This window comes from Octopus sinensis, linkage group LG6 (assembly GCF_006345805.1).
Source record: "Octopus sinensis linkage group LG6, ASM634580v1, whole genome shotgun sequence".
NCBI classification, from domain to species: Eukaryota; Metazoa; Mollusca; class Cephalopoda; order Octopoda; family Octopodidae; genus Octopus; species Octopus sinensis.
In genome coordinates this window covers 58454958-58473201 of record NC_043002.1, presented here as the reverse complement: position 1 = coordinate 58473201, position 18244 = coordinate 58454958, and the positions used below count along the sequence as shown (strand labels likewise).

Here is an 18244-nt window from a genome sequence, read left to right as displayed (position 1 = left end):
GATGATCCATCTAACCCATGCTGACATAGAAAGCTGATATAAAAATAATGATTTTTATATCATTATTATATTTTTATATCAAATTCAATGACTGGCATCTGTGCTAGTGGAGTGCTAAGAGCACCATCCGAGTGTGATTGTTGCCAGAGCAGCTAACTGGCTTCCATGCTGGTGGCACATAAAAAGCACCATTTGAGCGTGATCGTTACCAGTGTTGCCTTACTGGCACTTGTGCTGGTGGCATGTGAAAAAACATTTGAGCGAGATCATTGCCAGTGCCGCTGCACTGGCTCCTGTGCAGGTGGCACGTAAAAAACACCAATTGAGCATGGCCGTTGCCAGTACCGCCTGACTGGCCTTCGTGCCGGTGGCACATAAAAGCACCCACTACACTCCTGGAGTGGTTGGCATTAGGAAGGGCATCCAGCTATAGAAACTCTGCCAGATCAGATTGGAGCCTGGTGCAGCCATCTGGTTCGCCAGTCCTCAGTCAAATCGTCCAACCCAAGCCAGCATGGAAAACAGACGTTAAACGATGATGATGACGATTTTAATTTTTTTCTTCTTTCAGGACCATTTCCTTGTAAAGCCATCAGTAAGATTCAGTGGAAATCCTCTAAATCGTAAGTGAATTCTTTTCTTTTATCTAGATTTAAATATGTGTGTGTGTATTTATATTTGTGTTTGGTAAATGTGTGTTAGATGAATGTATATATGTGTGTTTTGTGATGCATGTGGTTGTGTGTGTATACATACAAGCATATGTATGTGTACATGCATCTATCATACATACATACGTATGACATATGTACATACATAAGCATGCCTGTATCAAAATGAGAAACAGATTTTGTTTTAATTTCATTTGTTTCTAAACAAAAATAAAGCTAATCAATGCAGCAGTGTGTATATAGTATTTTGTGTTATAGAATTGTTAGGATAGGAGTGTATATAACCGTTAGTTGGTAACTTTGAGAAGAAGTGTGAAATAGACCGAGGTGAAGAGTGTGTACAGCTGTCAGCTGGTTGTGATAAAGTGCTACAACTTACCTAGAGTTGACAGGGTGCTGACATGTGTGGTGAAAGGCTGATGTTGTAATCCATGTTTTGGTTCTGTTCTCATGGGTTCCTCACAAATATGCCAAACTCTCAATGGCAATTTCATCTAAATATATCAGCAACAGTAATTAGAGGGGTTTTTTTTTTAGTTTGTTGTTGTTAGTTTGTTTTGTGAAGGAGTCATATTCTTTGCCACTATTAGTTTGGAGAGAGAGATGGCCTCCACGAACCTGATTTGCTCTTGATCTCAAACCTTACATTATTGTGAGTACAGACGTGGCTATGTGGTAAGAAGCTTGCTTTCCAACTACGTGGTTCTGGGTTCAGTCCCACTGCATTGCACCTCGGACAAGTGTCTCAAGTGTCTTCTGCTGTAGCCTAGGACTGGCCAAAGCCTTGCAAATGGATTTGGTAGATGGAAATTGAAAGTAGCTTGTTGTGTGTATATATGTATGTTTGATAAGAGGAGGACTGAGGACTTGATGGGGATGCTGGGATTGGAGGAATCAGTGGAATGGCTGTCAAGGGCGAATGGAGTGCGGTGGTATGGGCATGTGTTGAGGAAGGATGAGGGGCATGTTCTGAAGCGGGTGCTAGAGTTTGAGGTAAATGGACTGAGAAAGCGAGGTAGACCAAGGAAAACATGGAGGAGGAGATTGGGAGGATTGGCTCGAGAAGGGAGGATGCATAGTACTTATTCTATCAGTCTCTTTTGCCAGACCGCTAAGTTACAGGGATGTAAACACACCAACATCGGTTGTCATGCAATGGTGGTAGGGACAAACACAGACACACAAACATGATGGGCTTCTTTCAGTTTCTGACTACCAATTCTACTTACAAAGCTTTGGTCAGCCCGAGGCTATAGCAGAAGTCACTTGTCCAAGGTTTTGCGCAGTAGGACTGAACCCAGAACCATGTGGCTGGGAAGCAAGCTTCTTACCACACAGCCACTCAATCAATTAAAAAAAAACAGAGTAAAACAAAAAAACAAACAAACATGAGAACGTGCACAAGAAATGTATTAATTAGATGCTCGGTAAAGGGAGAGAGTTGTTAACATTTCAAGCATAGCTCTTCATTGGAAACAGGAAAGTCCGAAGAGAAAGACAGAAAAATGAGGAAAAAACGCCAACAGACCACATGTGGTTACATGTGTGTATATAAATGTATACATACACAACCAGTGGCGGACTGGGTCTAAAAATATTGGTTGCCAGGAGACTAAGGGGGTCTGCCTGCAACTACAAGGGGGCCCAGCTGCAACTACAATGCTATCATTTAATTTTTTTTTTTTTTTTGTTAAAAGTATTCTTTTCAACTGTCTACAAACACAGCCAGGCTGAAATAATTAATGCATTCTTCCAGGAGTGAATAAAAAATTTTCAAACTTGAAGGGATGAACCCCTTAGATACTAACATGGGCCCCCATATATGGATTCTAGTAGCACTGGCAACCTGGCCAGTCCGTCACTGTACACAACCACATATAGAATATATAAAAGTCAAACAGTCAGTAGATGCATGATTTTGGTTTATATTCATCTTCATCATCGATATCTTCATCGATATCTTCGTCATCATCATTGTCATCTTCATCATTGTCATCTTCATCATCGTCATCTTCATCATCGTCATCATCGTCATCTTCATCATCGTCATCTTCATCATCGTCATCTTCATCATCGTCATCTTTATCATCATTGTCATCTTTATCATCGTCATCTTTGTCATTGCCACCTTCGTCTTCATCGTCATCTTTGTCTTGATCGTCTTCATCGTCATCTTTGTCTTCATCGTCTTCGTCATCTTCGTCTTCGTCATCTTCATCATCATCATCTTCGTCATCTTCATCGTCATCTTCATCATCACCATCATCACTCCCATCATCATCATCATCATCATCGTCACCACCATCATCATCACCACCACCATCATCTTCATCATCATCATCATAGTCATTAACTGATTTTAGTCCAATAGTTTCCTGCTGTTGTGCTCTCGGGTTTAGCATTGAGGTCATGTTATATATTTTGTTCTCTATGACAAGCAGCTCGTAATGATAAAACTGCCGATGATTGGTCGAGGGGAATGAATGCAAAATGTGTGTGTTGGAAATAGACATGGCCTCACATGATTCACCATATGGCTAGAATTTCAGTGGAAAATTTGACCGGTGTGACTTCCCAATCACATGGTTCCAGGTTCAGTCCCACTGTGTGGCACTTTGGGCAAGTGCCTTCTACTATTGTCCTTTGCTGACCAAAACCTTGGCAGTGGATTTGGCAGAGACTGTAAGAAGCCTGTTGAATATGTGTATGTGTGTCTGTATGTGCATGTGTGTGTGTGTCTATGTATTTGTATGTGTCTGTGTCTGCATGCATGTGTGCCTGCATGTGTGTGTATGTGTCTGTGTGTGTGTGTCTGTATGCATATACGTGCCCTTGTTGGTGTGTTTACGTCCCCATAACTTAGTGGTTTGGCAATAAGAGACTGACAGAATAAGTACTAGGCCTAAAAAAGTAAGTCCTGGGGTTGAGTTGTTCAACTAAAACCCTTCAAAGTGGTGCACCAGCATGGCCACAGTTAAACGACTGAAACAAGTAACAGATTAAAGGAAGTTGACCCGAGCTTGGTAAAAACTAATGTTATCCCTGTTTTTGATTATTAAATGCAAACAGAAACCTTATTCTTTTCTTTATCTTTTTCTTTTCTCTCGTTCCTCGTATAGTGGTCCGTTTTACATATTTTCGGGTGGCATGCCACGTGCTAGCTATGGAGATAAGCACACTGTCACCGTAATGCAGGAAGAGAACCATGTTGTTTTTGATTTCACTTCAAAAGTCATCGATTTTATCACTGTTTCCACAGCTGACGAAGAAGACAAAGAGGACGGTAGACAAGGTAAATATTTTTGGTCATCATCATCATCATCATTTAATGTCCATTGTCCATGCTGGTATGGGTTTGATGGTTTGACCGGGGCTGGTAAGCTGGAAGGCTGCACTAGACTTCAGTCTGACTCAGTATGGTTTTCTACAGCCACATACCCTTCCTAATGCCAACAACTCTGAGAGTGTAATGGGTGCTTTTACGTGCCACTGGCATGGGTGCCATCTGCGTGGCACCAGTATTTTTCATGAGTGCGATTTTGCTCGGTTTAATGGGTCTTTTCAAGCAAGACATAATGCCAAAGGTCTTGGTCATTGCCTCCATGGGGCCCAACGCTCAGAAGGAACTCACTGTTTAATTATTATGCTTATATGCAGGGCATGGCTATATAGTTAAGAGTTCTACTTCCCAACCACCTGGTTTCAGGTTCAGTCCTACTGTGTGGCACCCTGGGCAAGTGTCTTTTACGATAGCCTTAGACCGACCAAAACCTTGGAAGTGTGTGTGTGTTTTTGTCCCCTTGTCTTGACATCGTGTATTAGTTGTAAATGAGTGTCACTGTCGTACAGGCAGTGTCCTTCATTTCCAGTCTTTGTTGAAAATATGTCCCGCCATGTGGAAATATCGTCTTATTGGGAAACAGGTGAGGGTTGGCAACAGGAGGGGCATCCAGCTGTAGAATCTGCTCTACAAAATTCAACTGACCCATGCATGCATGGAAACATGGATGTTAAAATGATGCTGATATAGACATATATGGCATGGCATCATTGTCTTCCATCATTTTTACATTCATTTTGTAGAATTAAGGACAAACACAGACACAAATATATATATATGTGTGTATTTATTTATATATATATATATTATATATATATATATATATATATATATATATATACTATTCACCCACTAGAAATAAGAATCCGAGGGCTTATGGAGATTGGCTTGATTTAATTTAATCAGGTTAGTTTACCATTAAACAGCGGATGAAACGGTATACCGTACAAGAAATTACAGGGTAAATGTTTTTTTAATTTTCTCCTGTTTACGGAATTAATCTTTATTTGCGGTAGAAGCTTTGGCTGTTATTTCTAGTGGGTGAATGGCCTATTATGGCCGTTCCTTAATTGTTAATGTTGAACTTAAAAATGGTCTATGACTATTTAATTTTTTTCCCGCTGGGCCGCTGGTGGCAATAAAATTCTACAAAATTTTCCTTGCCACCCTATATTGATTAATTATGAATTTTTTGGTTAATTCCGTAATGGAATCGACGGCTGATATTTATTTGCTGCCGATAAATTTGGCGCGAGTGCGACGATTTGAAAATTTTAGGTCAGATATTGACTTGGCAAGATTGGGTATGCCTCGTGTATAATCTGTTCCGACTTGAGCTATTTCTTGCTGAAGAATCCGAGGGCTTATGGAAGATTGGCTTGATTTAATTTAATCAGGTTAGTTTACCATTAAACAGCGCATGAAACGGTATACCGTACAAGAAATTACAGGGTAAATGTTTTTTTAATTTTCTCCTGTTTACGGAATTAATCTTTATTTGCGGTAGAAGCTTTGGCTGTATTTCTAGTGGGTGAATGGCCTATTATGGCCGTTCCTTAATTGTTAATGTTGAACTTAAAAATGGTCTATGACTATTTAATTTTTTTCCCGCTGGGCCGCTGGTGGCAATAAAATTCTACAAAATTTTCCTTGCCACCCTATATTGATTAATATATATATATATATATATATTACTATTCACCCACTAGAAATAAGAATCCGAGGGCTTATGGAGATTGGCTTGATTTAATTTAATCAGGTTAGTTTACCATTAAACAGCGGATGAAACGGTATACCGTACAAGAAATTACAGGGTAAATGTTTTTTTAATTTTCTCCTGTTTACGGAATTAATCTTTATTTGCGGTAGAAGCTTTGGCTGTTATTTCTAGTGGGTGAATGGCCTATTATGGCCGTTCCTTAATTGTTAATGTTGAACTTAAAAATGGTCTATGACTATTTAATTTTTTTCCCGCTGGGCCGCTGGTGGCAATAAAATTCTACAAAATTTTCCTTGCCACCCTATATTGATTAATTATGAATTTTTTGGTTAATTCCGTAATGGAATCGACGGCTGATATTTATTTGCTGCCGATAAATTTGGCGCGAGTGCGACGATTTGAAAATTTTAGGTCAGATATTGACTTGGCAAGATTGGGTATGCCTCGTGTATATATCTGTTCCGACTTGAGCTATTTCTTGCTGAAGAATCCGAGGGCTTATGGAAGATTGGCTTGATTTAATTTAATCAGGTTAGTTTACCATTAAACAGCGCATGAAACGGTATACCGTACAAGAAATTACAGGGTAAATGTTTTTTTAATTTTCTCCTGTTTACGGAATTAATCTTTATTTGCGGTAGAAGCTTTGGCTGTTATTTCTAGTGGGTGAATGGCCTATTATGGCCGTTCCTTAATTGTTAATGTTGAACTTAAAAATGGTCTATGACTATTTAATTTTTTTCCCGCTGGGCCGCTGGTGGCAATAAAATTCTACAAAATTTTCCTTGCCACCCTATATTGATTAATATATATATATATTATATATATATACACACACACACACACGCACACACAACATGCTTCTTTCAGTTTCTATCTACGAAATCTGCTCACAAGACTTTGGTTGGCTTGAGGTTATATTAGGTGACACTTGCCCATGGTTTCACACAGTGGGTCTGAACCCAGAACCATGTGGTTGGGAAGCAAGCTTCTTACTGCATAGCTACAGGAAAGGTTTTTCTTGTCTTAAACCTTGTTTGATCTTATTGTTGTTAAAAAAATTATTTAAAAAAATTTTTTTGTTTAGAGGAATATATTTCGTCAAACTTCTCAATCATATTTAATTAACCCTTTCCTTACCAACCCAGCTGAAACTGGCTCTGGCTCTGAGTACAAATGTCTTGTTTTCCTAAGTTTTGAATTAAAATCTTCCACCAAACCTTAGTCACAATTTATATTCCTAACACTAGCTGAATGATAACTAAGTTATTTTACTAAATTCTTTGTTATATTTAAAGTAATTGAAAGAAACACAGAACATCTCAACAGAAATATGGTTAAAAAAAGGGTTAAAATATATAATAGAGAAACAATTCTTAACCCTTTTGATATCAACCCAACTGAAACCAGTTCTGGCTCTGTAGTACAAAGGTCTTGTTTTCATAAGTTTTGAATTAAAATCTCCCACCAAGCCTTAGTCAGAATTTATGTTCCTAACAATAGCTGAATGATAATAACCAAGTTATTTCTTTGTTACATTTAAAGTAATTGAAAGAAACACAGAGCATCTCAAAATAAATACAGTAACGAAAGGGTTAAATTTCCTTATAGAATTGCACGAAGAATTGCTTTCATACAAAGTCTAAGATTCTGATAGACTAGTACCCAGAAATGTTTCTCTTTTTTAGAATACGATGAACCGCATGCTTTGGTTGTCTTGGTTCAAGAAGAAATTGTTGTCATTGATTTGGACTCACCCAACTGGCCTGCTTTCAAACTCCCCTATTTAAACAGTTTACACTCCTCGGCTATTACCTGTTCATACCACGTTAACAATGTACCGGAACAATTATGGCAAAAAATCATTGATGCTGGAGAGACCCAAGTCGGAAAATTTTCCCATAGGGTAAGTGTGTTGGCATTTCTTCATGATAAATACTGTAAATAATTTGTTATGCATGACATCGTCATCATCATTGTCATTTAATGTCCGCTTTCCATGCTGGCATGGGTTGGACGGTTTGACTAAGGACTGATGGGCCAGGAGGCTGCACCAGGCTCCAGTCTGGTCTGGTAAAGTCTCTACAGCTGGATGCCCTTCTTAACACCAACTATTCCAAGAGTGTAGTGGGTGTCTTTTGTGTGCCACTGGCACGAGGACCAGCCAGGCAGTACTAACATCGACCATGCTCGAATGGTGCTTTTTATGTGCCACCGACACAGTACCACACACACACACACACGTAAATGTTTGTACAGTTTCACCCAGAAGTCATTGGCTAGTCCAGAGCTCTAGTTAAAGAAACTCAAGTTGCCACACAGATAAAGATAAAAAAAAAAAATGTTGCAGGCTTCCAGCTTGCCAGCCCCAGTCAAACCATCCAACCCATACCGGCATGGATAATGGATGTTAAATGATGTTGATGGTGATGATGATGATGTTATTAGTGATCTAGAATTGTTTGAATTTACTTGCCTATTATTCTCTGACTCGTTTCAAGCATTAACTGTGGCCATGCTGGAGCACTGTCTGATAGGGTTTTAGGGGATGACCTCAACTAAGTGACAGGATTTGAATCCTGGAACACTGTTGCAGACACTTTGCATGCTTGCATGCATGCTCACTTAAACACACACACACACACACACACACACAAACATACACGTAAATGTTTGCACAGTTTCACACATAAGTCATTGGCTAGTCCAGACCTCTAGTTGAAGAAACTCAAGTTGCCAGATAGTGGGAGTGAACCTGAAACCTAGATGATTGTAAAATGAACTTCGTAACCACACAGCTTTGCCTGTGCAAAATACTGCATAGATATTTTTGTGTGTAATAATAGTTCAGTATTAATTTCCTTATATATATTAATATAATTTTTTTTTTTTAAAGACCTGGCCTATTGATGGTGGCAAAACACTTGCTTCCGAAACATTAACCAGGGATTTGTTGTTGACTGGGTAAGTAAGAATCTGTTTCTTTCCTTTTTAAGTCAGACAATATTTTTTAAATTAGAAAATTACTCTTTGTAAATCTCATAACGCGAGATATTCAGCAACAGTACTTTGTAGTAAAGATTGTTTACCAACATAACATGCCAGTCCTGGTTTAGGACTAATGTTGCTGTAATTTAGCCCCAGGAGACAGCTGGCTTTATGATACGATCTGTGTCCTTATATTTTCGAAATTAAACCAGGACTGCAGTGTTATGTTGGCAAACAATCTTTACTACAATATTTTTTAAGTCACACACTTTCTGTATATATATATAAAATATAAGTAAGATTCAGTTGAATTAGGTACTTAAATTGAGGCACCTCGTTAGGTCGGAATAGTATACACATACACACCAATGTTATGTAAATATCAAACTTGGTATACAAGTAGCAGCCGAATGATATTCTTGCAGTGTATGTAGACAATTAGACCCAGCTGAGTGAAGAAATCTGCTCTTGGGCTATTCAGACATGTACATTATATTAAGTATAGGGTCTATAATATTTACGAAGAGTAGATTCCGAGACAGGTGAATAAATATGAATGAGTAACTGTAGAGGTACAGATGTCAATCTAAACTGTGCCTCTACAGTTAATCATATTTTATTTGCATACACACACACATACACAAATATATATATATATATATATGGTGTCCTGTACTCGCGTATAATTATTTATATATGCATGTATATATACATGTAGATGTAGGTACGTACATATATGTTTGTATGTATGCATATATTTTTATTTATCACCTATCCCCATCCCATCATCCCATCATATATCATCATCATCATCATCATCATCGTTTAGCATCCGCTTTCCATGCTAGCGTGGGTTGCACAGTTCAACTGGGGTCTGGGAAGCCAGAAGGCTGCACCAGGCCCAGTCTAATCTGGCAGTGTTTCTACGGCTGGATGCCCTTCCTAACGCCAACCACTCCGTGAGTGTAGTGGGTGCTTTTTACGTGCCACCCGCACAGGTGCCAGACGGAGCTGGCAAACGGCCACGATTGGATGGTGCTTTTTACGTGCCACCAGCACGGGGGCCAGGCATGGCTGGTAATGGCCACGAACGGACGGTGCTTTTTACGTGCCAATGTATATATATGTATGATGATGGTGATGATGATGATGATGACAATAGGGTAGAACTAAAAATTAAATATTTAACTCTTTTGTGTTTTATTTTACTACTGTTGAAATTCACAGTCTTTACTTGAATTGGGTTCTGAAAATAATTATAACAATAATAATAATAATCATCATCATCATCATCATTTAACGTCCGCTTTCCATGCTAGCATGGGTTGGACGGTTCAACTGGGGTCTGGGGAGCCCGAAAGCTGCACCAGTCCAGTCAGATCTGGCAGTGTTTCTACAGCTGGATGCCCTTCCTAACGCCAACCACTCCGAGAGTGTAGTGGGTGATTTTATGTGCCACCGACACAGGTGCCAGACGAGGCTGGCAAACGGCCACGCTCGGATGGTGTTTTTATGTGCCACCGACACAGGTGCCAGACGAGGCTGGCAGACGGCCACGCTCGGATGGTGTTTTTATGTGCCACCGACACAGGTGCCAGATGAGGCTATATATATATATATATATATATATATATATATATATATATATATACACACACACACACACACACACACACAGACACACACCTGGGTAAGCACATAAATGCGAAACAAGGTGGAAAAAATAGTACTCGAATACCAGAGGTAGAGTAATACACTTTATTAAAAAGCAGCAAAAATATCATGTAAACTGTTACTCAGTTTTACATTCCTGTTCGTCTGACAGTCTTGTTTAAAATTCTAAATAAAACTGTCTGAATGGGAACGTGAAACTCTGAGTAACAGTTTTTGTGATATTTTTGCTGCTTTTTAATAAAGTGTGTATTTATATGTATATATATATATATATTTTTATTTATTTATTTGTACACACACATACACACACTGCATGTAAATTATTACACTGTTTTTTCTATCCAATTCCTTAACCCACTTCTTACCACATTTCTATTGCAATGCTCCACATTTGCTTCAATTAATTTTTAAAATAATGAAAGATTTAGTCAAATAACTTTTGTTATTAATCTGGTGTTTGAAGCATAAATTCACCTGAAATTTTGATGGAAGGCTTTAATTTAGATCCCTTTCGAATAGGAAGTTTGTTGAATAGAAGGATTGGCCTAAGCCAGGTTGGTATCAAAAGAGTTAATCGTATGATTTCATCATTTAATAGCCATTTTCTGTGCTGGCATGGGTTGGATGGTTTAACAGGATCCATGGAGCAGCAGGGCTGCACTGACCTTCAGTATTAGCTTTGGTTTTTGCTGCTGAATGTCTTTCTCGATGCCAACCACTTCACAGTGTGTTACTGGATGCTTTTTTCCTGCCTCTGGTATTGATGTGGTTTCAAGACAGAAAAGGAACAATGAAAATGGACAAAAAAACAAAACAATCACGACTAAGTAAGGGGAGTATTTGACAGGAGCAGGTGGGTTTATGTCAGGTGTTCATCATCATTTAATGTCTACTTTCCATGCTGGCATGGGTTGGACAGTTTGACAGGGGGCAGGTAGACAGAAAATTGCACCAGGTTTCACTGCCTATTTCGGCAGGGTTTTTACGACTGGATGCCCTGTGAAACACCAACCACCCCTGCAGATTGTTGAAAGGCTAACTCATGATAGACATGCACAAGAGTTTTGCTGGGGCCAGATTAAGACCCATAGAGGCCCTAAGCACTTAAAATAATTTTAGGGCCCCCATGTATATGTAATTCAAAATATAAACAATAATAAACCATGAAATAAATTTTTATGCTTCAAAATGAAACAAAACAATCAGTAAGATGGGAAATAATGTTTATTTTTGTATACTTACACTTTATTTATATTTGAAAAAGTTTTCACTTTTTTTATTGTAAAGTCTTTGATCCGGTCCTCACTATGACATACCATGGACGCATTGAAATTATATTTCCAATCATATAAACCACTTTGAATATTATTTTAGCAAGTTTAAAGTGATTTCTTTTGTGCTGTAAACCATTTACCATTTCTGTGGTGCCCCCTCTTTCCCTTGATACCCTTAGCACATGCTTATTTTGCTTAATGGTTAATCCAGCACTGTGTCTCACTGTAGTGTAGATAAACGGCTACTCCACATTTTATTATGAGTATACACAGCCCTTCAATTTTCCTAAGCCATGTTAAAGAACTCCGAAGGTTAGGCTTCTAGTGAGACTTTTAAAGCCTGGAACTTTTCAGTACTTCTTTGTGTGTGTATATAATTGTAAAGAGTATTGTTATGAGAAGGTGAACACTAGTTGATGGTTTGAAAGACATGGATTCTTTGTATTTAATGATAAAAAAAATTGTAATTTATATAACACATTTTTCAGGCATGAAGATGGCACAATTCGTTTCTGGGATGCTTCAACCACAAGTCTTACATTCCTATACAAGCTCTCTACTGCCAATATCTTCAGTGGAGAAACTTCCCCACCAGATAATTCCGCAGGAGAGGCTGAAGAAGAATGGCCACCTTTTAAAAAGGTAATTTCTAAAAATAATTATTGATTTTCTAAACTGGACTGTGAAATATTCAGAACTGCCAGCATTAATCCTTTTCATACCAAACTATCCTAAATTGTTCCTGGTTCTGTGATACGATTTCTTGTTTTACTATCCTTGCATGGTTTGGCCAGGGTTTATTGAGACAGATTTTTTATGGCTGGGTGCCCTTCCAACCTTCAACCTTCGTTTCCACACAATATTGGAAATGAGCACAACCACTTTACAACTGTTATGCAATGTGAAGGGCACAAAAACACATGTATATGTGTGTATGATTATGTGTGTGTGTGTGTGTGTGTGTCTGTACACAAGCACAAACATACGCTCACTCATATGATGGGCTTCTTTCAGTTTCCATCTACCAACTCCACTCACTAGGTTTTAGCCAACTCAGGACTATAGTACAAAACACTTGCCTAAAATGCTACACCATGAGATTGAACCTGAAACCTTTTAGTTTGGAAGTAAACTTTGTCTCATGGTCATCCTGCACCTGATAGTTTAGTATACAATATTTCTTTAAATTTTTTTTTTCTGGGAAATTATAATTAACTGGAAAAACTGATGTTTTTAAATCTTAAATTATCATAAAATAGCTTTTAATTAAACATAGGTGCAGGTGAGGCTGTGTGGGTAAGAAGCTTGCTTCCCAACCTTGTGGTCTTGGGTTCAGGCCTGCAGCGCAGCACCTTGGTCAAGAGTCTTCTACCACAGCCTCAGGCGGACACCAAAAGTTGTGAGTGGATGTGGTCAATGGAAACTGAAAGAAGCTCATATTTTATGTGCACCCTTGTGTTGACATCATGTTATGTTTGAAAAACCTGTCTGGCGATGGGGGAAATATTATCTTACTTGGAAACAGAAGTGAGCTTTGGCGACAGGAAAGGCACTGGCTGCAAGAAAATCTGCCTCAACAAATTCAAACTGACCTATGCAAGCCTGGAAAAGTGGACATTAGATGATGAAGATGACTCCCACATCCGTTAGAGCTCATGTCACTGGTCATGCTTCTACAACATTTCGTTTTGAATCAAATTCTAGATGTTTTACTTCATTTTATTTTGCTAACTGAAGGGTTTAAATTTGAGTGTTGGTCATCATTAATTTAGCCTATGTTTTTCTTTCCTAAAGATACTTCATTTGACAATTAAAAATTAACAAGAATTAGCTGTCTGCAATAAAGCAATAATAGATTTTCAGAGAACATTTTTTTAGCTTCGTTCTGATTTGGGTGGATGGATGGGAGCCACTCCAGCTTATTGTTGCCTGGAAATTCCTCTGGTAATTCTGTACATGAAAATATCTAGTGTTACGCCCTCCTCTCCAGTATAACACATTAATGAACGTTGCTGAAAAAAGTTGTCTAAATGATATTTTAATTATCAATAGCAATTAATTAGGGAGGATAGTTTGTCTAAATGAGCGTCAAACTAAAATGTCTAGTTAACGTAATTTAGGATTGGTCATGATAATGGCTCTAAACTGTTTATTGAGGCGCTGAAATATATTTGACATTAATAATTTTGGTGACAGTCTTATTGCTGTCATGTTGTTTTATTGTAGCAATTTAATGAATTGATTTTCATCATGAAAGAGAACTGGTGGTCTGCTTGTAGAACAGAGTTACCAATTTCGTCACCATACTTCTGTTAAACTATATGACCTTTTTCGTTTCAATTAATGTTGAAAATATGGAAGAATTTGGTAAAAATAGTCTTGTCATTATTAAACTGATGTTTAGCCCTTTGGTGTTCAAAATATTCTACTAAATGTAAAACTTATTTATTCTTATTGTTTTGTATTAGCCATGTATTGTCTCATAGCTTTGAGATTTTGATGATGCCGTTGCCTATTTTTTAGATGACATTGTAGGGTAGGTGTGAGAAGCTAGACCTGGCCAGTTTGAACTCGAAGCAGAAGGCATGTTTGGGTTGGATACAGCCAGTTTAAATGCTAAAGGGTTAAGGTGGTGAGCTGGTAGAATCAATACTGCACGGGGCAAAATGGTTAGCAGCATTTTGTCTGTCTTTATGTTTCAAGTTCATATGCTGCTGGGGTCAACTTAGTTTTTCATCTTTCCTGGGATCTATAAAAGAACTGGGGCGAGGGGTCAATGTAATCAACTTACCAACTTCCTTTGAAATTGCTGGCCTTGTGCCAAAATTTGAAGTCCTTATTGACTAAAGTTTGGTGGAAGATTTTAATTGAAAACTTATGAAAACAAGACATTTGTACTCAGAGCCGGAACTGGTTTCAGCCGGGTTGGTAATGAAAGGCTTAAACTAATGTTTGGAATGTATATTAAGATCAACTTTTTAAATGGAAGATTTTAAGGTGGATGATTTTTAAAATGGAAAGTTTGTATCATGGAACCAGGGGTGGTCTAAGGCAGGTTGGTATCTGAAGGGTTAACTCTTTCCTTAGTATCTCTGTGGAAACATATCACTTGTTTTTCAAGTAATTTTGAAAATAAAAGATTTATCAAAATAATTTTGTCACTATTAAACTGGTGTTTAGAACACAAGTTAACATATAAGTTTGATGGAAGGTTTTAATTGTTTCAAAACAAAAACGTCTGTGTGATAAAAAAACCAGGAGCTGTCTCAACTTCATTTCAAAAGGATCAGTGACGCCACTGCACATTAGCTTGACCATGTTTCCTGCAGTAATCACTGGTGAGTCTTGTGAAAAAAAATTAGTAGATGAAAGTGTATAGAATTTTGTATTAGGAACTGATCCTGTTCTTGGATGGTAGAATTAATTTTAACATTGGCCTTTGGGTCACTTCAGTAGAATCCACAAGTATTTGGTTCCAACAGTGATTATGGCATAAGCGTGTTACTTAAAAGTGAAAGAGGTGGGAGAGAGACCAACTTGGTGAATTGAGTGACTTCGTCTTAAAAACTTGTTGACTAAACTGTAGATGCCTTAGTGGATCTCTAGGTAGGTTAAATCTGGTGAGGAGAATAGGTGAGAGACTACCATACAGAAGTAAAGCAATATGATCTCTATAAACCTGGGACAGCTCCAACTAAAGCAGAATTCACTTAGCTACTTATTACTGATGGACCCAGACTTTCTAGAATCTTTGGCCAGTCTGTTTGATGGGAAAACTTGACCATAAGTCAATTACGCTAATTGGTCGAGCTATATTCACATAGGCATATTAATAGCTTTTATGATGACATTTTTCCTTTGTATGGAAATATAATTTACCTAAATTTGAACCAGATTGTCCCTCTTAAGAATCATTGACAGAGACCTGCTCCTGTAGTTACCAACATTGTACAGTTCATAAATAAAATCCATTTTCTATCTTTACATTAACATATTAGTTTTTGTATTGAATTTAATAACAGCACTAGTATGGAAGCATGCTCTGTAACAGCACATTGCTGCATCCACCTTTTGTTGGTGATTCCCTACTGCCTTTGCAACACTTAGGTGACAACCCTCTAACCTCTGGGTCTGTTTGGGGTAGTCATTGTTGGTGAGGATTTTACGCTGTTGGAATTCAAATCCTAGCTCAATCTCCTTTAGTTGCCTTTTATGGCACACATAGGAAACGTTATGTCTTCTTTGACATACCAGTCTCCATTTAGTTTTTTTAAGATCATTGTCACCTTAGCATACTCCCAGTTAATGGCTTCCCTGTGTGTGTTTCAATATTGGTTAAGTTGCCATAAGATGTCTTTCTTTTATAATGTTGGAAGTGCTATCATTCAGCCACTTTGACATATTTGAATGGAATCTAGTTGTGTTCAATTGTCAAACATTGATTGAACATACTTTTACTGTATTTGATGGCTCATAAGATACATTTTTTTTTTCTACTTCAAAAAATACTTCATAAAATCATCCTGGGTCCTATATGCAAAGTTGGGCCTCCCATAAGCTTTAATGCACTAAAACCTCTTTACCTGAATATGCCCTGCTGAAATTGGGGTTATGTCTAATATGCTTCTTTGTCTTTTATGCTATCAAACATAAGTACTCGGGATCAATGTTTGCCAAATGAATATTTTATTTTTCTTAAACTGTAATTAGAAAAATAATCCATCTGTATTTATTCAAACAATTTTTTAGGTTGGCAGTTTCGACCCCTACAGTGACGATCCTCGTTGGGCTATTCAGAAGATTGCTCTTTGCCCTCTTAGTGAAACCTTGATAGCAGCAGGGACCGCTGGTCAAGTCATAGTCCTGCAGATGGAACGAGAACAACGAGAGCAAGAGGTGACCCATGTCACCATAAACATTGTCGGAGATAGTGATAACTTTGTTTGGAAGGGCCATGAAGCTTTAGCACCCCAAGAAGGAGATCTGAAATTTGCTCCTGGCTTTCAACCAACCTGTGTAATGCAGCTGTTACCCCCTGCAGCTTGTACATCTCTCGCTATTAACTCAGAATGGCAACTGTGAGTCATCAAACATTATTATTATTTTTCATTTTCCTGTCAATGTTGTTTGCAATGATTGATGTTTGACCTCATTACCATTAGGGTTAATGACCTAACTTGTAGCTTCTGGTTGTAACTTCTTTAAACATAATTGCTGCTCCTGTAACCTTCTCTAACCCTATCATGTTGTGTTTCCTGTGTAGGAGTATATGATCTCTGACAGATTCCCTGTAAAATGGTAATGAGCAACATACCTAAAAAAAAGAAAAGAAATTACTCAAAATAGACAACTGATCATGCTGCATCTTTGTAATCAAATGTGTTTATGGTTCATTGTTAATGATGTCCTCCTTAGCTGTTGTTTACTTTTGCTTGTAATTGGAAAAAAAAAAACAACAGATTTTTGCATTGAAATAAGCACATGATGAACCCAGCACTTTGTCTAGTAAATAAGCAAAGCCTAGACTCTTTGCATCTGAGGAAATTATTGATGATGTTTATTCTTCAGATGCAAGGTTTACCCTTACACAATGAGAGTGATGCAGACAATCAAACTGGTGAAAGAGATGAGGAAATTAGCAATTCGAGTGAACCAGTATGATAGTTCAGAAATACTATTTATTGTTATATTCCTGAAATTTTTTGTGATTCTGTCCATTAGTTTTCCTGCAATTGCTACTCTTGAGTTGTGTCTGCAACTATTTATTCTTTTACTCAGGAACCCAACTGCAGGATAAAGTTAGACACAGGGGCCCAATCTCTTGTAGTGAATTAGATTAGACCACATGGTGGAGTGGCAGCAGCGAGATTGAAATATTTCTTTTAGAATGAAGTGTAAGCATGGCCATGTAGTTAAGAAATTTACTTCCCAACTACATGGTTCAGGTCCATTGCTTAGCACCTTGGGCAAGTGTCTTATACTATAGTTGTGTGATGGCTTTGGTAGATGGAAGCTGAAAGAAGTCTGTTTTATGTGTGTGTGTGTGTACCTTGTGAATGTTATTTGTTATACAAGCAATGTTGTAAGTGAATGTCACTGTTATACAAGCAATGTCATTCATTTCTAATCTTCTGTGAGAACCTGTGTGGTCAAAGATGAATATTACTTTATTTAGAAACCGATGAGGGTTGGTGACAGGAAGGGCATCCAGCCGTAGAAAGTCTACCTCAACAAAATCTATCTGACCCATGCATGATAGACATTAAAGCAATGATGATGATGTATGCTCCTTTTAATAATCTTTGTGTTGCTCTTTTGTTATGCTTCATCACTCTTACCCACTTTCTCTTTCAACTATGATCCAAGAAGTGAGAGATCCCATTCAAGATTATTGACACTGCTTTTCTTCTGCAGTTTTTTTTTTGAGGGGGAAGGGACTTTGTATTTAGCACAGCCTGTTCTCTCTTGTAAAATATGACAGACATTTTAATCTTTTTCTTACTGTATTTCTCTCAAATTTCACTGCTTTCATTTTATTTAATTTCAAAAATCATAAAGAATTTGGGAAAATAACTTT

At 37.9% G+C, this 18244-nt stretch overlaps 1 protein-coding gene across 6 annotated transcripts in view; it reads left to right on the top strand.

Moving 5' to 3' along the window:
* Positions 1–18244, top strand: part of LOC115212788 (LLGL scribble cell polarity complex component 2) — a 160070-nt gene that overhangs the window by 63888 nt on the left and 77938 nt on the right. For all 6 annotated transcript variants that reach the window (XM_029781481.2, XM_029781482.2, XM_029781480.2 and 3 more), the window contains exons 9-14: positions 572–623; positions 3791–3963; positions 7420–7637; positions 8628–8695; positions 12156–12309; positions 16417–16745. In XM_029781481.2, the coding sequence (XP_029637341.1) occupies positions 572–623; positions 3791–3963; positions 7420–7637; positions 8628–8695; positions 12156–12309; positions 16417–16745 (994 nt within the window). The remainder of the gene's footprint in view (positions 1–571; positions 624–3790; positions 3964–7419; positions 7638–8627; positions 8696–12155; positions 12310–16416; positions 16746–18244) is intronic.